At 38.4% G+C, this 24181-nt stretch overlaps 3 protein-coding genes across 3 annotated transcripts; 1 reads left to right on the top strand and 2 right to left on the bottom strand.

Annotated features, from left to right (window-relative positions):
• Window positions 1-461: 461 nt before the first annotated feature.
• On the bottom strand, window positions 462-2940 carry LOC134675685 (heat shock protein 83). The gene has a single exon (XM_063534014.1). The coding sequence runs from the start codon at window positions 2775-2777 to the stop codon at window positions 627-629; it is 2151 nt and encodes a 716-aa protein (XP_063390084.1). The 5' UTR covers window positions 2778-2940; the 3' UTR covers window positions 462-626.
• A 2781-nt stretch (window positions 2941-5721) lies between these two features.
• Window positions 5722-6472, top strand: LOC134675446 (protein lethal(2)essential for life-like). Its single transcript, XM_063533714.1, has one exon. The coding sequence runs from the start codon at window positions 5804-5806 to the stop codon at window positions 6380-6382; it is 579 nt and encodes a 192-aa protein (XP_063389784.1). The 5' UTR covers window positions 5722-5803; the 3' UTR covers window positions 6383-6472.
• A 2171-nt stretch (window positions 6473-8643) lies between these two features.
• LOC134675677 (phospholipid scramblase family member 5-like) lies at window positions 8644-12470 on the bottom strand. The gene is made up of 6 exons (XM_063534005.1): window positions 12279-12470; window positions 11646-11881; window positions 10582-10723; window positions 9580-9691; window positions 9203-9338; window positions 8644-8740 (listed from the first exon to the last, which is right to left on the bottom strand). The coding sequence occupies exons 1-6, from the start codon at window positions 12468-12470 to the stop codon at window positions 8644-8646; spliced, it is 915 nt and encodes a 304-aa protein (XP_063390075.1).
• Window positions 12471-24181: the final 11711 nt, after the last annotated feature.

Genomic DNA, 24181 nt, shown 5'->3' with positions numbered 1-24181 from the left:
CATTACGGTTAAAGAGGTTTTATGTTTATTAATTAGGTCTTGTAGGGTGACCATTGTTCTAGAGAATTAAATTTGCCCTCACCAAAAAGTTAAAAAATAGGAAAAAGTGTGGTCGTTTCACCTAAATACGACGGTGATCGATCAATTATCACTTACTGAGTATGCAGGCTTATTCCTGCTCACGTCTCATGAATCACCCTGTACTAGTATTAAAATATCATAGGTAGTGACAAGATTCAATTCTAGTGGTCTAGGAATCAAATTATGTAGGTAGTTGACTGTACATGATTAGATTGATCTACTTGTTGGCTAGTATGCAAGTCTATTCCAAAAATAGCTATGTAATATAAAACAATACTTATTTGGATTAACTATTTCTCTATAGTGTTTAGTGACAAGAATATTAGCTATTTTTGGGTTAGACAAGGCTTAAATAATGTATCGGAATAAAAAGACAGAAATAATTATAAAATTTCTTTTATTCGAAGACAACTGAGCACTTAAAACAGTGAAAACAAAAAAGTTGTTACCATTATTATGGTTTGGAATTGTTTGAACTAAATCAGTCTTTGGCTGTACACGGGTGCACAAATCAATTAAACCAAGAACTAAAGTAGGCGGGTGGTTTAATCGACCTCCTCCATGCGGGACGCGTCGTCAGCATCTCCCTCCAGCGGGGGAACGTCTCCGGCGCTGGCCTCTTCAACTTGGATAGGCTCGTCCTCATCAATGCCAAGACCGAGCTTGATCATCCTGTAGATGCGGGAGGCGTGCACCTGAGGCTCATCTAGAGCGAAGCCAGACGACAGCAGAGCAGTCTCATACAGCAGGATGACCAAGTCCTTCACAGCCTTGTCGTTCTTGTCAGCATCGGCTTTCTGTCTGAGCGTCTCTATGATGGAATGGTCGGGGTTGATTTCTAGATGCTTCTTAGCGGCCATGTAGCCCATGGTGGAGGTGTCGCGGAGGGCTTGGGCCTTCATGATGCGCTCCATGTTGGCAGACCAGCCGTACTGAGCAGTGACGATGCAGCACGGGGACTCTACTAGCCTGTTCGAGACGACAACCTTCTCAACTTTGTTGTCTAGGATGTTCTTCATGACCTTGCAGAGACCCTCGAACTTCACTTTGTCCTCCTCACGCTTCTTCTTCTCCTCCTCGTCCTCAGGCAGCTCCAAGCCTTCCTTGGTGACAGAGACGAGGGACTTGCCATCATACTCCCTCATCTGTTGGACTACATACTCATCTATGGGCTCGGTCATGTACACTACTTCATAGCCGCGTTTCTTGACTCGCTCAACGAACGATGAGTTGGCTACCTGGTCGCGGTTCTCGCCGGTGATGTAGTAGATGTGTTTCTGGTTCTCCTTCATTCGGGAGACATACTCCTTGAGGGAGCACGCCTCATCACCAGAGGCGGAGGTGTGGTAGCGCAGCAAGTCAGCCAGCTTGGAGCGGTTCTGTGTGTCCTCGTGGATACCCAGCTTCAGATTCTTGCTGAACTGTTCATAATACTTCTTGTAGTTCTCCTTGTCCTCGGCCAGCTCCTCGAAGAGCTCCAAGCATTTTTTAACTAAGTTCTTCCTGATGACTTTAAGGATCTTGTTTTGCTGGAGCATCTCTCGAGAGATGTTCAGGGGCAAGTCCTCGCTGTCGACCACACCCTTAACAAAGTTCAGGTACTCAGGGATCAGGTCTTCGCAGTTGTCCATGATGAATACTCGGCGGACGTACAGTTTGATGTTGTTCTTGCGCTTCTTGTTCTCGAACAGGTCGAAGGGGGCTCTGCGGGGGATGAACAGGAGGGCGCGGAACTCGAGCTGGCCCTCCACGGAGAAGTGCTTGACGGCGAGATGGTCCTCCCAGTCGTTGGTGAGCGATTTGTAGAAGTCACCGTACTCCTCCTGGGTGATGTCGTCGGCGTTGCGGGTCCAGATGGGCTTGGTCTTGTTCAGCTCCTCGTCCTCGGTGTATTTCTCCTTGATGGTCTTCTTTTTCTTCTTCTTGTCCTTGCCGTCTTCCTCCTCGTCCTCCCCTACGTCCTCGATCTTGGGCTTGTCGTCCTCGGTCTCCTCTTTCTTCTCCTCCTCGGCCTCGTCGTCGGAGAGCTCCTTCTCGCGTTCCTTCTCAACCACGAGCTTGATCGGGTAGCCGATGAACTGAGAGTGCTTCTTGACGATCTCCTTGATCTTGGACTCCTCCAAGTACTCCGACAGGTCTTCCTTGATGTGGAGGACGATCTTGGTGCCGCGGCCGAGCGGCTCGCCGGTGTCGGGGCGGACGGTGAACGAGCCCCCGGCGGCCGACTCCCAGACGTACTGCTCGTCGTCGTTGTGCTTGGAGTGGACGGTGACGCGGTCGGCCACCAGGTAGCAAGAGTAGAAGCCCACGCCGAACTGACCGATCATGCTGATGTCGGCGCCGGCCTGCAGCGCTTCCATGAAAGCCTTTGTTCCAGACTTGGCAATGGTACCCAAGTTGTTCACCAGATCGGCCTTGGTCATACCGATGCCGGTGTCGATGAGGGTGAGCGTGCCCTCGCTCTTGTTGGGCACGATCTTGATGTACAGCTCCTTGCCGCTGTCCAGCTTCGACGGGTCGGTGAGCGACTCATAACGGATCTTGTCCAAGGCGTCGGAGGAATTTGAAATTAACTCACGAAGGAAGATTTCTTTGTTCGAGTAGAATGTGTTGATGATGAGTGACATGAGCTGGGCGATCTCCGCCTGGAAGGCGAAGGTCTCCACCTCCCCCGATGTCTGCATATCTTCAGGCATTTTCGTAGTTTTCACAGAGATTCTTCAAAATATACACTCAGGAAACTTTTCTATGCAGAATAACGTTTATTCGCCCGGTTTTCACTTATAATAGAACACGTGTTAGATCGCGCGTTGATTCGCAGTTTCAGTCTCGCTTGTATTTGATTCAATGACGGCGCGGCAAACGTCAACCGGTTTATATAGACAGCGCTCGCAAGAGCCATCTGTGTATGAGTAGAAAATTCTAGAGATTTCGCTGGGGTTATGCAACCTTTGGTTCGCGTTTATAAAAAATGATGCAATTGTACACGTGGTGATGACTGATTAGTTTTAAGATGTTGAGAATTTCATATTTATGTAAATGTAATATGATTTAATTATTTTTATTTTTTTTTAATATAAAACTATTAAGTTTTAAATTGCTTCCAGTTTCAAACATCATCATCAGTTTCAGTTGCAAACATTTACTATATTTTTTTATAGCATAAAGTAAAAAATTACATGCTGCAAGTCGAGACCAATATTATACAAGAGAACGTTGGTTTAAAACTAGAAAATACAATAAAAAAGCTTCAAAGAATCTCTTGAAAACAAAAAAAAAATACATAATAGATATAGTTCGTCAAGCAGATCGTGTCAGTAGAAAAAGGCGGCATGTTTGAAAAATGTAGGCGCAAAGGTATATCGTCTCATAGAAAATTTGAGATTCGCGCCTTTTTCTACTGACAAGATTTGCTTGACCAACTATATATATATATTGTTTACCAATTATCTTTACTACCAATTTACCCATAAACCATCTTTTTTTAACAAATTTGCATTAAAATGACAGATCAATTGGACATGTTGGAGCAATTAAAGTGTCATTTTACATTTTAGTATATGGTATATAAGTTTAATAAGCACAAAATCTGCAAAAAAGCTAATGTATTAAAGATTTTCCAAAACATAATCGACATAAAAATCTATGTACCTAATTATCGAACCTGCTCACAAAATTTTAACGAGGATCGGTTGAGAAATGTAAAAGAGAACATCCGGACATACGAAATAATTAAATTTTTGCCTGAAAAGAACCTTCGCTTTCGCTCGGTCAATAACCATTTCTGTTTAAGAAACAGCAAAAAAAGGTTGACTATACCACAGTTTATTTTATAAGTACATCTACTCAACAAGAGATGGCGCACATAGCGCTCGCGAACATTTGTAAGAAGTTTTCTAGAATGTTCCAGATTCTTCTAGAAAAGTAATAAAATCTTTCAATTTATGAATGAAAGTTTATTGAAAATCCATTCGAATAAATCAGAAATAAATAAATAAAAATATGTGTGAAAAGATTAGAACGAGTTCCATTCAAAATTTGACAATTTTGCCGTAACAAAACAATCGTCTAGAATGTTCCAGCTATATCCGGCGTTTAGTTTGACTACTCACCGCAGTTGGCGCTAGTGGCATCCGGGTTAGTAACTTCTGGTTCTGGTGCATTCTTTGAAATGTCGTACGGTATTGATTTTTTAAATGCATTTTCCATTTTTTTTTCTGACAGGGTAAGCGGGGAACGACTTTGAAAATATCTAAACAGCCTAAATAAAACTTACTCAAATGTACACAATATCTAGAATCCAGAAAAGAGGAAAGGCATGAATTGTACTCTTTGTTTTAATTTATTTTTAGCAAGTACATAGTATGTTCTGACTGAATCCAAGAAATTTCTAGCAAATGCTCCGTTTCAAGATGGTTTCAAGAATAAAATTAGACTTTGTTTTTATATCTTCTCCCTCAGATAGTACTAAAATAACAGTCCCATTGAAGCCATTTAACCAATTACCTAGGACATCTAGGTCCTAGATGTACTAGTAGTACAAAATTGGGAGGTACTTAATGGAGATATCGGTATTTTCAGTGGTGACCGTACCCATTCTACCTAGGTAATATTTCCTTAAAGCCCTTGCTACACGGTCGCCGACAAGCCTAATAAAGTCCGATAAAGAGAAGTCTGTTATGTACCTACTGCAACATGTCTGCAACTCTGCAACGATTTTGATGTCACACGCAGTGCAAGTGTTATTATTTTTATTTTAAAAGTACTTTTCTTGGTCTAACACCTACCTACCTAAGTAGGTACCTAGGTATATCAGTGTCATATTACTCACATCTATCATATTACACGATATAGCGATATATGCCCATACGGAAATTGCTTGCCTAGCAACTGGGCTGGGGTTAACGGTCAAGTGCGAATTGCGAACATAAAAACCAAGGACACTCTTATCATTTATCAACGTGACCAACTACAACTAGGAACAAGTTTCCGCTATGGTTGACTGGTAGAGATTCGCACCTCAAACCACGCATGAAATTTCGCCGGCCGGCAGTCTTTTGTTTCACGTTTTTTAGACCTTACACGTGACATTCAAACACGAACACGTGCGTATAATGTTATGTTTTTTAAAGAATATTACAGGAATCCTTCTCGATATTTCTACCATAGTGCGGTACAAACGTCCCCAACCCCTCAACCTAGATACCGTGGGAATATTCGCGAAATATCTCATGCCCTTCATATAATATTATAAAACAGGGTCGTGCTCTACAGTGACATCTATTGGGGAATAGTAGAACTTTATTAAAATACATAAGGCGAATGCACAGTTTTTTGGTTGTATAGCCTACCAAGTCGTATAGGAATAAAATTATCAAATTAGGTAGATAAAATAATTTGGAAAACAAAAAGCCATATAGATAAGTTATTAAATGCCATGAGCTTTTTTGCAAGTTTGATTTTTAGCGCTATCTACCGGCAGATAGCTGCGGCACGTAGTTACTATAGTTTGGTATACTCTCGACTTTTCCTGAGCGTTCATAATAGTTCCGCTATTCCCCGCTAGGTGTCACTTTTATCAAGAACATTCTTGTATTTTCTCGAACGCATTTCCGATCCATATAAAGATGACGGCAGCAGCGAGCGGCGTCATTCGATTGTAAACAAGCGAACCCAGCGATTCAAGCGATTCTCAAGCGACTTTACAAGTGATTAATCTGCAATGGCGCTCTTATTACTCGACGAATTACGTCCTCGTCGTCTTCGGGACCAACTTTTTGGTCTCGATTTGTCGCCGGACGATTTCCTAATGGACATTTTCGACCGGCCGTCTGTGCAGCGGCGCTACTCTCGTCCTTGGCGAAATTTGGCTCTGGCGGCTCGGGATGTCGGATCCACCATCAAAACCGACAAAGACAAGTTTCAAGTCAACATGGACGTCCAGCATTTTGCTCCTGAGGAGATTTCTGTGAAGACTGCAGACGGTTGCGTGGTCATTGAAGGAAAACATGAAGAGAGGAAGGATGAACATGGATACATCTCCAGGCAGTTCAAACGAAGATATACCTTGCCTGAGGACTGCAATCCTGACACTGTGGAGTCCAGATTGTCATCTGACGGAGTCCTGACAGTGGTAGCGCCTAGAGCGTCGGAGAGTAAAGGCGAAAGGGCGGTCCCTATCACCCACACCGGACCGGTGAGGAGGAAGCATCATGATGAAGAAGATGGAGATGAGAAGAAGCTGGAGAAAATGGAGAATGGAGAAGAGGAGAAAGCGCCTCAGAAAAAGAGACGACGCTAGATGCTACGTTAGGTTTTAGGTTTTGCTTAGGTTAACCCATTCCAGTATTTTGAAGACTGATTTTTCTAATAAATGATTCGTTCAAATTAATTATGCGTTTATTTATTGAACTGTCCTGTTAATTTTTACCTTTTGACCGTCATAATTAGTGTAATGTACTTATCTTTCTTAATAAACACACACACCAACCATTTTAGTACAAAATTAGCAGAATACATAAAAATATTAGGTAATTTTTAGTCATACAAATTTCATATAAGTTGGGGTACAGTAACCGCTGTCATTTCCATACATTTTCCAACCTAAAAATGAAAATGCATTAATACAATTGTATGGAAAGCGGATAAGGAGAACCACCTAGCCAAAGTTTATTAGAACAAAACTAGAGACAGGTAATAGTACCTATGCTGGCGCCATCTATCAAAAGTTGCCTGCTGACAACGTGCCAACCCCATTAATAGGATTTAACTTTGCAAGTGCCCCATTTCCAAAACAAAAAGTTAATACACCCCAAGCGTGTTCTTGACAGTGAATATGGACATAGGCTGGAATCGAATAGAGGGCACAGGGTAATTAAAAAAAACTAAATACCTAATTACCAATTTTTATTTCAAGCGGCAATGTTGCATCATCAGAAAGCAAGCTCCCAGCATCACGGCTTTCATCCCCACCCCCAAGTTAGCCGGGAAGCTGACCACCAAGCTGTCATACTCGATCCCCCACCTCTTCATAACCACCCCCACTTCCTCCCCCCCACGTAACACACTATAAATCGTGTCATTCGAATACAACTTCTTTATCAGAAAAATCACTTCGCCTTCCTCATTCTTCACTTCATATTTGTCAATAAAACGCGAATGTTGGATAGAGCCGACGAAGTTCCTTGCAGGAGCCCAAACGAAGATTTTATTTACGAAACACTTGTCATACTTCGTTATATGTACGACTTCGTTCCCGTATATATTGAACAGCTTGATTTGAAATTGTCTAGCCTGGTTGTTTTGCACGCCTATGAATATTTTTTCGCCTACATTGTTGTAAATGGTGTAACTGACATCGTGCGTTTCAATTAGGTCATGTAGTTTGTCTAATTTTTTTGCGACAATCAGCTGATTTAGGTCATAGATGTAGGCTAGGCCAGGAAACTCGAAAACGTTGCGTGGACAAGTCATCCATGTTTCTGACAGTTTCAGGTTGGAGTTTCTTGAAAGTATCATTTATTTTTCGTTTTCGACATTTTGCGAGATTTTTGGTAATCTTTAGTAGATATTTTTGTTTATAAGTCCATTGCTCTGGGGTGATAGTGGCTTTGTCAGCCTGACAGGTAGTTTTTGAGACATTCTTGACAGTTAATTGCTTGTCGGATAAAAACAAAGAGTTAAGTATAGTTTGGTCAAAGGACTATCTCATTCAAATCTCATTCCAAACATAGAAAAAGATAATCATACTATCTTTGTCTTACACTGGTACTAGCACCTAGCACCCAAAAGAAAAGGATGAGTAAGGGCCAGTTGCACCAACCACATTTGACAGACTGATCAACGTCAGCCGGCGCGCCCCAGCGCTTTACTATGAAACTTTCCATACATAAAAATTTAGCGAACTCTTTAACGATACGAACAGTTCGGTGCAACCGACCCTAAGTGTGGTTTTTTTGTTGTTATTTACTGACTTTGGTTTGACCAACTATAAGACAAGTATACTTATAGATAAAAAAAAAAACAGAAAAAATCCCATGAAAATTGAGAATGATAAATTCTCTATGAAAATTTATAAACGTTTAAAATTATTATTGACATTTAAATTACAAACATTTTAATCACAGCGCCATCTACTAACTGTCGATTCTGCGTCTCCTGGGCTATGTGAAGCTTAGTGATGCCAGGTGACGCTGAGAGTGGACGTTCTGCGTCACGTTCATGGCAAAGTAGTTATTAGAAGGAAGGCATAGATGGCGCTGTTATCAAAACTGTCACTTTCCCGACGTTTTTGAAAGGTTCTAATTCAATTCATACATTATAAATTTATAATTCATAAATATTACAATAAAACAGCTTGTATTTTATAAATACCGTTATATTACTTAAATTCATGATCTGGAAAAACATAGAACGGTATAACGGTTTATACAGGACAAAACTGTCAGGCACACACATATAAAACTGCACCACTTCGATTGTGTAGGAGCGGGTGGACTTACATCTTTGTAATAGGGTGGCAAATTGTCTGTTAACAGTGTGTGTGTTTGTGTGTGTGTATGTTTATGTGTCGTAGTACATGTAGTCGATGAGCAGGGAGCTGGCCAGGAGCAGCGCTTTCTCTTCCACCGAGAGGTCTTTCTGGAACGCCAGCCCAAACCTGATGACAAAATAACATGTTAATATCTTTTAAAAAACGCTTTTTTATTGATTTTCCTTGGTGCCAGTGCTATCTGGACGGAAATGATGTAGTTGTCTGGAAGAGATTACTGCTTAGAGTCAGATCGAGCTAAGTTGGCAGCGATTTTGAATTGTGCAGTCTAAGCAGGCAACTAGTTGCGACCAATCGCGCGCGTGAAGCGAACTCATCAGCCAATCGCGCGCGTGATGCGAACTCATCAACCAATCGCGTTGTAGCGGTGTCACACCATTGTCACACCGCTGTACTGGCCTCATTTATGCCCCATTCTTATGTCCCGTAAGGCCAGTCCTGAGATATACGTTAAAGCCACTTAGTATCTGCCCGCGTTAGATTAGGCACCAGGCCTTTACTCCTAAATCCAGCACACCGAAACAGAAGAACCACCTTAACTACGCCGTGCTATCCTGCTCTAATACGTACTTGTCTAGTGTGGGGGAGCGGAATAGCGCATGCGCGAGCCCCCTCCAGCGTTTCCAGGTGCTACCAACGCGGTCGCCCGCGGGCCGCATGACCTCGAAGTGCAGGTCGCGGTAGATGCCCAGGGTGTTTGATGGTCCTGAACAAAAACGTATGATGATGAGGTTGAGGTCAAGGAATTTAATTTCAGTACCATTTCGCACCTTGTCACAGTGACAATCAATATCAAAGCTAATTAAGCTAATTTAATGTTTTATATTTACTTTATTATTTGTGAATTAAAATTCTCTCATATCAAAGTCGCTAGGGACATTACATTATACCTATTGTCACTCTGGCAAGGTACGACTTGGTACAGTAATTAAATTCCTTGACCTAACCTTGCACGGAGAAGAGGTCCTCTCCATCGGGACCCTTGATGGAGTAGCACGGCTTCACGGGGGTCCAAATTTGCTCGATGGTGCCGATTAATTTGTCTGGAGGAGAGTACACCTGCCGAACGAAACACATTTATTTATAGAATCAATAAAAAAAAAATATTACTGGACATTCTTACACAGATTGACTAAGTCCCACAGTAAGCTCAAGAAGGCTTGTGTTGTGGGTACTCAGACAACGTTATGTACAAATACTTAAATACATAGAAAACACCCATGACTCAGGAACAAATATCTGTATCAATTTAACTATAGTGATACCAGTATCGGAATGTGATCGTTCCTGCGTCCGAACGAAGAAGGACTAGGAGAGCCGACTCCAAATGATGGGATAAGGCTAGGCGGAGAGAAAGAGACAGAGAGAGAGAGCGAGAGAGAGAGAGAGAGAGAGAGAGAGAGATCGGAATGTGATCGGTGTAATGACCATCCGGTCACAAAGAACCATGGTCCATCTGAAAGGCGCTGAACAGGGTCTGGTCTCAGGTTGGCCGTTATGAACAGAACATGGTCAGATGGGATTGCTTCTAGACCTCTCTACTACTCTATGTGCTTGCAACGCAGTAGCGCAAATCGGATTAGAAATCAATACACAATAATGACCGGAAATTCCCTATAACTTCGCTTCTTTTACGCCGGGGCTCTCCGAAGATGCTGGTCACCTCCATCTGCTGCAGCCGGCACGGGTTGACCCTCGTGAAGGCGAAGGACCGCAGGATCCTGATGATATAATCACCGGCCTTGTTAATCTTGAGCTGGCAGGCCAGGCCGTGAGGAAGGGCCACCTGGCAAACATCATAATGATACATCCATCCGCTGCAACTAACACGGGGTGACCCTCGTGAAGGCGAAGGACCAGGATCCTGATGATCTCGTCTCCAGCCTTGTTTATCTTGAGCTGGCAGGCCAGGCCGTGAGGAAGCCACCTGGCAAACATCATAACGATACCTCCATCCGCTGCAGCTGGCACGGGGTGACCCTCGTGGTGAAGGCGAAGGGCCGCAGGATCCTGATGATCTCGTCTCCGACCTTGTTGAAGATCTTGAGCTGGCAGGGCCGCAGGCCGTAGCAGAGGAAGCCCAGCCACCAGCTGAAAAACACATATACTTTTAAGAGTTACAAAAAAGTTAAGAAGCGCTGGTGGCTTAGCGGTAAGAGCGTGCGTCCGGAGGTCGCGGTTTGAAACCCCGTCTCCAAAGAGTTTTTCGGAACTTATGTACGAAATATCATTTGATATTTACCAGTCGCTTTTCGGCGACTGAAAACATCGCGAGGAAACCGGACTAATCCTAACAAGGCCTAGTTTCGTCCCTGGGTTGGCCGGTCAGAAGGCAGTCGCTTTTGTAAAAACTAGAACCTACGGCAATGTCTTGATTAGTCGCAAAGTGGACTCCAGGCTCCATTAGCCGTGGCAAAAAGCCGGGATAACGCGAGGAAGATAATGAGTTACAAAAAATAAGTGCTAAACGGTCGCGCACTGTACGGCTTAATAGGAATTTCCACCCGCAGACGCTCCGGCTCCAATCAGCTTCTTGCCAAGATTTCCTCTAGAGACTACAGTATAGGGTTCTTAAAAAACGACTGTACATATTTTTAAAGGGCGCATGTAACACCTCTGGAGTTGCAGGCGTTTATAGGCTACGGCAACCAATTAGCCGGCTAAATTTGAAGTGCCGGTTTGCTGACTCTTGGCACAAAAACAACAATTTTAGAAGTAGTGGTAGACAACGAACAACTATATAGGTATATTCTGATGATTTATCATCTCCAGCTGCAGACTGCCTCAGGTCATCTTATACCTAATCATCAAGAGAGGAGGATTATGAGAAAGTAAAGAAGAGGGGCTAGATTTTCGTACCGTGACCCGCCTGTTGCTATCTCTATTGCACGCGTGTAATTAAATTGCTAATGCTGTCAAGCTCGCACGGTGACATTGAAAACTGGCATTATGGGCGGGACAGCAATATAATTAGGCGCGTGCAACAGAGATAACAACAGGCCGTTCAATGTACGAAAATCTATGTGGAAGGCGTCTCTTCTTTAGAAGTACTGACGTGTTTTCCTCCAGCACGGAGTAGGCGAGCGCGCTGTCAGCCGCCCTGATGAGGTACCGGCTCCGCTGGCTCTGCAGCGACAGGAGCTGTTTCATGGCCACCTTCTTGGTGATCATCAGCCTCTCTACAGGAGCCAGGTCTTGGAGACCGGAGTCGGATGCAGCTTCGGTTAGCTCCATGTCTTCTGTTGACATCTGGAGTAAAAAGTTGTTTTTACGATTTTTATTCCAAACAATTACACCGATATTGTTTCTAGTCTTCGGTATACTTGGTCTAACAGATGGACATATTTACCAAAGACCAAAGATGGATAAGAGAAGTTTGAAAGTATGATTAAAAATTCCTTATGTTTTTGTCCATCAACTGGTCCATATTTCATGTTCCATATTGCTGTAAATGAGGCAATGTGGCCAAATTACTGTATTTAATTACTAAACGGTCACTATACAACATATAGTGAAGTTATGATAAATGATAGTTAGGGCCAAGTTATGTACTAAATGGTATTTAAGATACGTTTGAGCTATTTTTGCCAACCCTTAGGTATTTACAATGAACTGCAACTTTGATAATGATAATTGTACTACACACTGTCTGATCTTCCAAAGGCTGCAACAGCTGTAAAGGCTCCAAGGTCTGTAAAGGCTCCATGGTCTGTACAGGTTCCAAGGTCCGTAAAGGTTCCAAGGTCCGTAAAGGTTGCAAGGTCTGTACATGTTCCAGGTCTTCATGTTGTCTCTCAGGTTCTGCCGTTTCGACAGTCGGTGCTGATGCCACCAACATTACGATAACTTTCTTTGGAATTTGATAAACGGTTCTCCAAAATGTTTGACAATGTCGACGTTTGTCATCGGCGGATGAAATATATTTAATAGAGAACGATAGAGAATGTAAGGAGGTTGTGATGACGACGAAAAGAGGACATTATCCTCTTACCAAGAATATAGAGTCCGTGCGGAAAGAGAAGGGTCAGACTGTACCAAAGGGGGGCCGTTTCTGGGACTTAGAATTTTTTTGAGAAAATAAAAAAAACATAGGGGTCAAAACAGTTAGAATAATTTACAAGGTTTTGATGAAATAATCACTTTTTTCTTAATAAACTTTTCTCTAAAATTAAAAATGGCCGAGTAAGACGCGACCAAAGATTGATGTTTTTAAAGGGACCTGGGACGTGTAAAATTTTATTATTATAAAAAAGTCGGTTCTGACTGTTCGCCGGCCGCTGCCGCAGCACGCTCGCTTCGCTCGCTCGGCTCGCGCGCTGTAAGGTCGCAGTTCTACCTAACACTCCTCCTCGCTTCGCTCGTCGTCGTACCTACACCGACCTGCCTTAAAAGAGTGTTATGTAAAACTATCTCCGCCATTTTCAATTTCAGAAAAAAGTTTTTCAAGTAAAAGTAGCTTATTTTGACGAGTTCTATACGTAACAATCATTTAAAAACAGTGACATAATGACACCACTTTATAAAAAAAAATTCTAAGTCCCAGCCCCCCCTTTGCTACAGCCCAACCAAAATAAGACTTGTGGAATGTATTGGGCCCCAAACATGTTACGATTGTTTTTTCTCCGCACGGACTCTATTTCTGCGGGGTTACCTACACAATAAATACGCGAATTTTGTTTGTTCATTTATTGGTCTACCTAACTAAATTGTAGTTGAAACTTAAAATATCTAATTCTGGTGGACGATGTGGACATTTGTACAGTAAGTGATAGCGGCTGATAAGGTCCATTCCCAAGGGTCCGAACATTATCTGACACGTGCGTAAGTGGCACTAATCGGTAGTCAAATTATTAGGGTTCTGTATCACCGTCACAAAACATCCGGTATCACGCAAGTTTATGATATGACGAGTGTATGTCTGAAAAATGTACTTTTTTCCAGACTAATGGGTCAAAAACGTTCAGGAAAACCGTTGCCTTTTCTGTGGACATTATAAAAGTTAAGATTTAGTACATTTTTCTAAGATTTTTAGTCAGCCATTAGACAACTTTCAAAGTCAAAGTCAAAATATACTTTATTCATGTAGGCCTAGGAACAAGCACGGATAAGGTAAGTACATATTATCTTAATCTAATTATCAGAGCAATTTATTGATGTTAATATTATTCCGTACTAACATTGGATTACTATACAGATCAAATTTAACACTTAAGAATTTCACAAAAGGATCGTCAAATAGGTAAAATATCTGAAAATTCCTATTCCTCGGTGTTACGGTAAAGGAATGCATTGCACCTACGGAAAATGCATTGAAACTTTTTTTTACCAGGATCGAAAGTCGTAGGTAATAAGTTAGATTGAAACGGGTTGATAAACACTATTTTGGAGACAATTAATCCTGCACATAGGTATTTTCCAATTGGCATTGCCATTCAGCGCGGCAATGCCACCAGCCTTCTGGGCACCCTACCATCCGGCGCCGAGCTAGCTCCCATTTTTTATCTGTAAATATTTGTATATAGTTGTTAGAGTTTAGTTTTAATTTTAATGTTTAGTTTAATTATTTTGTTAATACTTTTATTTTTTGAGTTATTTAGCACTATATTCATGAAAATAAAGGATATTAATTTTTTTTTTTTTTTCCAATTTAAAAAAGAAGTTACGTGTACAACTTTCGTTAAATTGGCTCAAAAAGGGCATTGACAATATCATGACTCACTCTTGACCGTTTTTTTGTCAAGTCCGATTCCCCAACACTAAAATAATCGATAATCAATGTTCATGCAAATACATTATTCCTACCAGGGGGATCATTTAAATTTGTGGAAAGAAACTGTATCGCTTTTATTAATCTCTGATACAATGCGAGCCAAATACAATTGAAGTGGGGTGACCATGAGGTGATCTCTTTTGAGGATTACTAGATTTACTAGTACACAACTACACACGTCTCATCCTGTATCTGCGTCGAGTTATGGACATGGAAAGTTTTACACGAGTTTAGGATATTTAAAAAGTAATACGTCCGCCATTGTCAAAACAATTACTGAATGGGTATAAGTAAGTATTCATTTATTAGATTATCTTATAAAACGGGACTTATAATGACAAAAGAGTATAAAACCAGTGACGTTGGTAACGTTGGTATAACTGAACCGGGAATTAATCACTTAACATAATGGAATAATCTTCGACGTTTCAAACGCATCGTATTTAAAAGTGTCCAAATATATCGGTACACATTCTTAATCCTTCAGTAAAAAAAGTGTGTTACGATTTAATTGGCCCCTTAGGCCGTGACTAAGTATCTAAATTGATGCTAACTGTACACATAAGTATTTTGGAACTGTAGGCCAAGCACATGATTAGCGCGTCAGTAGGTACTTATCTCGCGGCGAGATAGTTTACCCGTCCCTCTTTTGTTAACCTAGTTAGAAAAGGACCAGAAAAGAAGAAGAAGAAGGAGGAAGGCGAGATACTGTCGCACCAATCATGTGCTAGCCCGGCAGACTAAATCGAAATCGTACACTTTTCGAGACTGTCCCGCGCCGCACCCCGCCATGGTCACCGTATCTTTTTAATGCGCGCACGCGTCGTTTTATGCAAAAACGCAAATTTGCTAGAAATTTGAAACGGCCATTGTTACACTGGAACAAAGGACAGTTTTTCAGTCGCCGGGGGAAATGCATGTGCATGTGCATATACGGAACGTCAGCTAGGAACGTTAGGGGCGGTCAGTCGCACGATAGTTTTTTTTTGCAGTCGGCATGTCTAATTAGGTCAAACAATTTTCCATTGTATCTTACTTCTGCTTTTATTAATATCATTTCGTGGATCCAACAACCGCTGGGGCAGAATGGTTCTTGAGTGGCTGCGAGCCGGAGGATGTAGAAGGTCTCTAACAGAGTGAACCTAATGATCTGGTTGTGTGAAACACACCTAAAAACGCCTCCAGCGTGTTGCTAAATTGGTTTTCTCTCTTCGCTGTTATACACATAACTGATACAACAGCAAACATCTTCAAAATATAACACTTTCTATTTAATTAATAAAACTTGGCAAACCATGAAATTTCTATTTTTATTTTCGCGTTAAAGCATGCTGAATATTATTTTCTATAATTATATAATTACTTCATATAATTAATATAACCACGCAGACATCAAAACTCGCCAAGACAAATGCAGTTTCGAATTGTGAAAATAAAGATTTAAATTACACTGATTTAAACTTTCACGATTATTAAACATTATCAAACTGCACAACGGGACTTAATCGCGTATTTAAGTTTTAAGATTTACCTCCGACGTTTCGAGGACGGCGTTGTCCCCGTGGTCTCGGAGAAGACTGGCTCAAGTTGACATCAACTCAAGTTGAGTTGTAAGTCTTCTCCGAGACCACGGGGACAACGCCGTCCTCGAAACGTCGGAGGTAAATCTTAAAACTTAAATACGCGATTAAGTCCCGTTGTGCAGTTTGATAAGATTTAAATTAGTAGGATAATAGTAGTAATATTCTTATTTGTGCACAATTAAAATAATAAAAAATACATTATAATTATTAACACGCATTCATGTAACCCATCTACTGACATGACAAATTGTACCATCTGTGTAATGTTCCAGCAAAATAAATGATTCTGATTCTGATTCTGATAACATAAGTAAATTAATTAATTAGAATATAATGGTACGGTAGACCAGGCCTCTGGGCTGCTAGAGAAAAGCTGCTAAATGAATGAAAACATTTATTTTCAGGCAACTATTGGCCCATAGATAAATACCTTAAAACTAGCATACATATTATTACAAAATATATCTTAAAACTAAAAACACAATTTTGCTAAAGGAAGGCTGCTGCTTTAAACTGGTCTAGACTCAAATCTCGCAGGATCATTGGATGAGGGCATCGAACAGCAACGAACGATGGGTCGTTGAGGAGATCGATGGGGATTTTTTCTCTTTTTTGGCTTTGCCGTAGTCAGGTTAATCTATCTACTACTACTAACAATTCTCTAGATTCTATTATAAACATATGGGCTCAGTGTAAGAAAAGAAAACCTACTTAAATCTTTAAAAAGTTCATCCAACAGCAACATGTGTTAACTTTAGAAATTTTAGAATACAAAAAAAACTCTTCTGTTTTTCTAGTTTTTTCTTAGAACGACAATAATAATGATATGAATTTTGCCGTTAAATATTAGTTACCCAATAAAAATAAAGCGCAAAGTTTATAAATAATAATCGGTATCCGGGATTATTATTTTTATGAATATGAAATGCATGTCGATAATGAACGGACATAAAATGTAACAATACTTTGGAATAATGGCCTCAACTGTCGAGAAATAATAAAACTCAAAGTCGCCGATAAAATGCAAAACAATTACTTTTCCCATCACGCCATTTCGCATCTAAATCCCTCAAAATATGGACTATATTAGATTAAAATACAATGTCTCGGACATTAATATTGAAATGAGGGGACATGATCGTTCGTTATACTTTAAATGCATTCTTTTTTACACCCAAAAATGTCGATTTCTCCCTAAAAATTTATGTCCCGTTCCACCCCTATTTGCATTGTGTTTAAACTTTTTTCTTGCCCGGCAGATGGTCGTGGTAAATGGCGCGAAATTTTGACAGAACGTGTAATTTTTGTCGCAACAATCAAATGACTTGTGCCGGAGAACGCGCGCAAAAAAAAGTAATATTAGGTACTTTATTGAACCCTTTTCTAAAGGATTGAATTCAATTACGCGATTTGCGACAAAAAAATCTAATAAAGGGGTGTTTTTTTCCAGATTTTTGGAAATACAGGGGCTTAGGAGCATGTAGGTCAGTGGGTGCAGGCGAATTAAAAGTTTTTTCGTTTTTTTTCTTTTTTATTAAATGTCGGCGCGCGTATGTCACGTGTTTAGAAAAGCAAGGGTTTAAAAACAACAATAGCTTTTTAGGAAATGATTTAGAGTTTTTGTAATAGCATAACGGATTTGCTTTTTTGGGGAAAATAACATTTTTAAAGGAATTCTTTTTTTTAGTTGAATAAGATCGAAGGGTAGGTGTCAAGAGCGCGAAATTATAAAATGATTGATCGAGTATTGTGTTTTTTTTTAAATATAATCTAGGAATTATTATTTAACTATTGCTTAAAAGGTTTAAAGTATTGTTCACGAAGTTACCGTGATAAATTGCTGCAATCCATGAATTACCTATTAACTATTACTGCATACTCTAAAACATCGTCTGAATAAATAAAATATTGGTCCACAATACTCAAAACTATGTATTCAGATTTTCTGAATAAATGCTTAAGACAAAAATATGTACAAACCAAAGCAGGAAAAACTAAATAGCCTTTGTTAATGGATCGTGGTTAAGTGTCGCTTTGGTTTTAATATTTAATTAACGCATACATTTATTTCATTGAATAAGCTATTGTCAAGTGACCACAAACCATTGTTTTCTTTTTACTTCTTAATTAAGCCTTATAGCTTTGTTCATAAAGTCCAGTTTTGATCATCCAGTGACTATACTACATTAAAGAATTGGCAGCGTTTTCGTGGTAAAGTCAAGAAAATTATACGATAAGAGACTAATTAAATATTCAAGACGAGAAACCTCCATATAATACCGTGTTCTCGCGCACCTTTTTACTATTTTTTCAATTTAGCTTTATACGTTTAAACTCTGTCACTGCTTGTGCTTTTATGCCTTCTAATCGTAAAATCCGATTTTTCTGGCGGATGTCATAGGTACTATTACTATTATGTAGTTATGTACAAAAGTAAAATTAAAGCATTTTAGCCATATTCTTATTTATTAGCACCATCTAGTTTTAAGATTTCTAAACCTTAAATAAGGGTTAAAAATGATTTAAATCTACTTTTGTGACTATAAATGTGGCCAGTCAAGTACAATTTTACGTTCTGAAATTATAAATAGCCGTTGCGTGGCTGTTTTCATACGCAAATAATTAAAATGTAGAATTAACTAATATATTTGTTCATTTATTACTCAAATAAGTGACACAGCATTAAGTAAAAACTACAAAATAAAGCACTGTGAAACTACAAAATAAGAATACAAGAAAACAACAAAAAAACTACAATTAAAAACCAAAGACAAATTAAACATTAGATTTGGGCGACGATGACGTAACAGTTGCTCCGTTGCGTCGTCAAATATTTAATGTCATCTACATTGACTATTCTCGTGGCGTTATATTGTGACTGTCAGTCTTCTTTATTTACTAGACTCTGATACGATCAAGTATTGGAAAAATCTGAAACAGAATCAGAAATATTTATTGTGTAAACTGTGTAGGTACAAGAACTATAACTAAGTACCTACATTTTCTTTAAGCGCGGTTTTGATATCCAAGTATGTGACGCATGATGTCGATGCGGAGACACACCATTCTATTCAATTAGTTGGCAATGAAAGTAGGTAAGAAACTTAGCTTTAGGTATGAATAATAGTATTCTGAGCAACAGGTACCTACTTATTAATAAGGGTCCATAAAATTCAAGGGCCGAAGTAACAAAACGAGACGAAGTCGAGTATAGGTATGTAGGTACTACACGCAAGTAGTGTACAAAACAAAAAAAATAGCTACAACCGAATACAGAACCTCCTCCTTCTATGAAATTGAAGTCGGTTAAAAACTCAGATTCAGCGATAGTCAGGATAATATTTTTTAAGACCTAATTGACCGTAGTTATGCAGAAAACGACCAACTAAATTTTTTTATCAATGCAGAAAGCGACCAAAGCTACTGAGTTAGGGTGTAAGTCACTTTGACAAAAATATAAAGTTGGTCGCTTTCTACAGAACTACGGTCAATTCGTTAAAATCATTTGACATACGCATTACAGATTGAACCTTAACGAACCGAAAATATCACAAATAAAACTTAATTAAATGTACACAAGCAGCAAGCACCCTACCCTGCCAATCCGTAAAATTATCAATAAATAAATTACACAAAAACTCCCAAAAACTACTCTTTAAAAGATTACGTTCGCGTCAACTGTCGGCTTTGGATTAAAAAGAAAAAAAAACTTAAAAAAAAACGCTTTTTTGATGAAAAGCGACATCCATTAAAATCGGGAGGGTTGTATTGTTGTCAAACGCGCTAGGGGAAGGGAAATTGTTGAAAAATGGGTTAAATGTTAAAAAATAATGGCAAAACATTGAAATAGACACGGGAGAAACCATGTAAACTTTGCCGTTACTAACAACTTTACGCATAACACCGTAAGGTCTATTATTGCTTGTTTTTAAGATGTTATTGTGTGTGTTTTTTATCAATAACGTCACAGTGTTTAACCGAGCTTAACCCGGGATCGCCACGCGTTAGAAAATACTAGATTCGGTTCAATTTTCTAATCTGTGTGATTAACCGACTTCTGAACAGAAAGGAGGTTCTCAATCGGCCGATTTTTTTTGCTAAGTTACTTAATATTATTATTTCTGAACCAATTAGTATTTTTACTATTTTTTCTAATGGTCCAATTATTTATTTGACAGTTTGAATGCAATAGTATCGTATCGTAATAGTGTGGATAAGAATTTTCATTTATTTGCCTGGTATAGTATCTTAGGTATGTCGACCGTTTGAGTGCATAAAGCTAGATCGTTGGGTATATATAAAAAAAGTTTCTGACATAATAATTAAGCAATAACTAATTTGACAAACTTACCAAGTTTATTTTTAATAGCCTAAACTTGGACTTTAACATTTTTGTCCTTCCTAAAGGACATCGGTCAGGATTAGGTTAAGCGACAGGTAGAGGGTAGAGGGAAGACAGAGTGGAGTAAAACACGATTACTTGTATATTTAATTTATTGATTACGGTAGAAATGCTCGTATTAATGGAAAACAAATAACAAACCGACGGATCTAGGAACATATACCTACCGGGACTGCGGGTAGCACTTTTAATTCAACTTACATTATATTACAATTTTTGAAACCCTACAACGAAAAATGTTAGAATCTGACCAGGCAAACTTCGCACAAAGTTGGCTGTAATGGCTGTAAGAATGCATACATATACCTATAAGCTCCATACCGTAGCACTTGGCATGAAAACTTCGCCTGGCCCGACTGTATGGCTGAATAGATTTTTTTTGAATCGCTCATACATAACACCTTTCTCGATTATATCCTCTTTCAATTAAAAAACACACACTAACAGAACAAGCTTGTATATTTTTAACTCCGTAAGAAACTTTTGTACTGCAATAACAAGTTTTTTTATAAAAAATATGTATTAAAGGTATTAACTGGATTTCATTGCATGATTGAAATATTTCCTATTTTGTCAGGTTAAATTACTTAAATTTTAATTGTTTGTGTTAACCGTCGATGTCTCATCTTAGACTCTGTATCTCGTGTGACGTTCAACCCTTACAATACCGATTATAATTAAAAATGCTAGTGATTTTTTAAATTATTCTTTATATTGAAAGTGCTACCCATTGTCCACGGCAAAAGATTTGGCTTCTCCTTAAGCCAGAATATAATTCTCTTTTATACTTAAAATAGATACATTTATACCAATGAAGAACAGACGCCATCTCTGAAAAAATAAAAATTATACTTGACTAAAAAAAAATATAATTAACAATTACATGTTTATATTTTTCATTTAGTGCAAGAATTAAGATCAAGCTAACTGTATATAATAAAATTGTATTAAATACAAACATTAGCTTGGTACGGACGTTGAAAAAAAAAATCTGTATTTTTTTCAGTTTGCAAATAAAGGGATGTACTAAAATAGACATTTTTTTAGTAAATAATGACAGTCTGCCACCTCATTGGTAAATACATAAAATAATTTGACTAGAAATAACATTATAACATGACAAATCATAGCCAGAGGGCCTATCGCGAACACCGAAGTTCGCAAATTTCGGGCATCTCTTTCTCCTTTACTCCCATTAAGGCGTAATTTGAGTAACAGAGATAGTTGCTCGAAATTTACGAACTTCGATTTTCGTGATTATTTAGCCCTGTATTATTTGGTACAGTCGCACTGAAAATAAACCGACTTAGTCTAAAATGACTAGAAATTAAATTAATTCTAATATTTGGAATTTCTTGGAATGACTTAAAGGAACTTTTGTTTTCTTATCTACTATTTGCTTAATTATCATACAAAATAGTTATAAAAGTATTAGTACCCTCATTGAGTTTTCACAAAAGAATAATACTAAACTGAATAACGGTACTAATACTTTTCATATAAATGTACAGTAAGAAATCTAAACATAAACCATTTTATAAACAATTTCATACATATAAATTATCTTAATACAATTTATTAGAGTCCTTCCATTTTTTTTTATAAAAAATACCCTTCTTATGAGGTAGATAGTAGTGTGAGTTTTTCTTATAAAAAACGTACAATGAAATATGACGCTTCGATTTTCGCCTCTTTCACACCTATAGAAAGAGAGCGAAATGTAATACATTTTCGTTTACTTCATTGCACCATTAAAAAATTTATAATACATATAGTGTATAAGTAACATATTATTCCATTTTTTTTTACATAAATCTGAACGATAGTTGCATTACATTGAACAGGTACCTAAAATGGTAAAATTTTACAAAACGTTTTTGGAAGCGACTCTAAACAGATCAAAACATATCACAACAACGACTAGCGTGCGACTGTACTTACCTGTTTACAAGCATTGTACCCGAGTGTACTTTCTATTTCTATATGTGTAAACTCCATCTACTCTTAACATTAATTTGTACTGCCTTTATTTACCAAAACACCGATACATTACGTGGTATATTTTGTACTATTTGTTTAGATTTGGTCAGTTTCCACTAAGGTACAACGCGCTGGAAAATCATTCTGAACACAAGTCAATACATTTCACTACATCCAATGGCACCGACTTGTAATAAGCGCCTACATTCCGTTTTGTAGTAAAAATCCTGCGTTTGGCAAAGTTATATGAACTGGCGGCAAAGATTACAAATTTTAATGTGATTTCTGAGGCACATAATTATAGAAATGGTTTAATATATTTATCAATACTTCCCTCTCAAGGCTCTCGATCTGTTTTACATTAGATCTGATCTACATTAATGTAATTTAAACCAATTTAAATTAATTGGAACAGAGTTGTCGTGTTTTATTCAAACTCAACTGCCAAAGTCTTTTATATGATGGGCCTGAGGAGGTAAAATAAAAATTTGGCAAAATTGTGGTTTACCGTCCGCAAATTTTGTCGCGCAATTCATCTTTTTCACGCATTGTACTTAATCTAAAAGATGAATATCTGAGACAAAAACAAACAGGCAGTAGTGTTCTGGTTGTAACAATTTAAGTGAGGCCAATAGGATTTAGTGAGGTGATTTCTCAGAACATTTATATTAATTTACTCCTTTTTCCCTCACTCGGCCGAACTTGCACTGATTTATCCTATGAACCTATAACAAGCCCAAATGGACATAACAAAAAAAATCTACGTTGCCAATTCATATAACTTGAGAGCCAGGAATATAGACGAATATTGTAAAGTCGGCGACACGCGTACATTTTTTATTAATTTGTTATTATTTAAAACTTTATTAATAATATAATTTGTTGTAACGCGCGGCGACGTTTCGGCTCCGCTCGGGGTGTTTGGCTTCGAGGAAGACTGGTCGGAAGTTAGTTTCTGGTTATAAAAGGAACTATTTGACGTGAAGTTTAATATGAGGAACTAACTAGCATCTATTTAATATGAGGAACTATGTTTTATTTGGAAAAAACGGAGGTAGCCCTGGTACACATTACACATTGGCAAATTAAACGTTAATTTTAAATGAAGAAAAGAAAGCAGATCTACTCGAAGAAATCTTGCCTCAGTACTATTCTGTCTTCAAAAATAAATAAGCACGATTATATTCTTTAATCATGTTATTGTTATTATCAGACTCACAAAATTCACAAAATGTTTTTTTAACATTCTTCAAAATAACATTCTATCCTAGGTTTGAACTTTGTACTTAATTTGTACCTCGTCGACAATAATTTATCGTAAAAATAATTGCTTTAGACTCTAAAGTTTAGAGCAATATAATGAGGTAGGTATAGAAAAGAGTAGTATTAGGTCAGTTTTAGTTTGCCTTACCCTGATATTTTACGTTTATTAATAGCTTTTACCGCTGTTTTTGGTTAATCTTCAGATGACTTCAGAAATGAATCTATTTATTCTCTGAACTCTGATACACAAGTGAATTTAGTACCATTTTGCCATTAATAAAACTAGCATGTTTTTATTATTAGTAACTATTGGAAGTTTAGATTTTTTAATTATTTTATCAAACAAAGTAGGCATATTCACAGGAAATACATTTTTAACAAGAAAAGTTTTATGTTATTTACTATGACATATAGGATTTTGGTACAAAATAACGTGCACCTTTAAAAAAAACATAGGAACGAATTTTGTTTATAACTTTTATAATTTTATACGTTTTGCAGCAACATTTATCATAGTTTTGCTACAAAACGTGAAATTAAAGTTCCACAAG

The sequence above is a fragment of the Cydia fagiglandana genome, chromosome 22 (assembly GCF_963556715.1).
Source record: "Cydia fagiglandana chromosome 22, ilCydFagi1.1, whole genome shotgun sequence".
Classification (NCBI taxonomy): Eukaryota; Metazoa; Arthropoda; class Insecta; order Lepidoptera; family Tortricidae; genus Cydia; species Cydia fagiglandana.
This window is presented reverse-complemented; position numbering and strand designations above follow the sequence as displayed.

Bases quoted from the DNA above. Each gene is read 5' to 3' on its own strand.
- LOC134675685 (XM_063534014.1), bottom strand. From the start codon at position 2,777: ATGCCTGAAGATATGCAGACATCGGGGGAGGTGGAGACCTTCGCCTTC.
- LOC134675677 (XM_063534005.1), bottom strand. From the start codon at position 12,470: ATGTTGGTGGCATCAGCACCGACTGTCGAAACGGCAGAACCTGAGAGA. The intron at 11,882-12,278 runs GTGTGTAGTACA...TTTTTACTCCAG, and splicing joins AGCCTTTGGAAGATCAGACA to ATGTCAACAGAAGACATGGA. The intron at 9,339-9,579 runs GTTAGGTCAAGG...GTTTTTGTTCAG, and splicing joins GGACCTCTTCTCCGTGCAAG to GACCATCAAACACCCTGGGC.
- LOC134675446 (XM_063533714.1), top strand. From the start codon at position 5,804: ATGGCGCTCTTATTACTCGACGAATTACGTCCTCGTCGTCTTCGGGAC.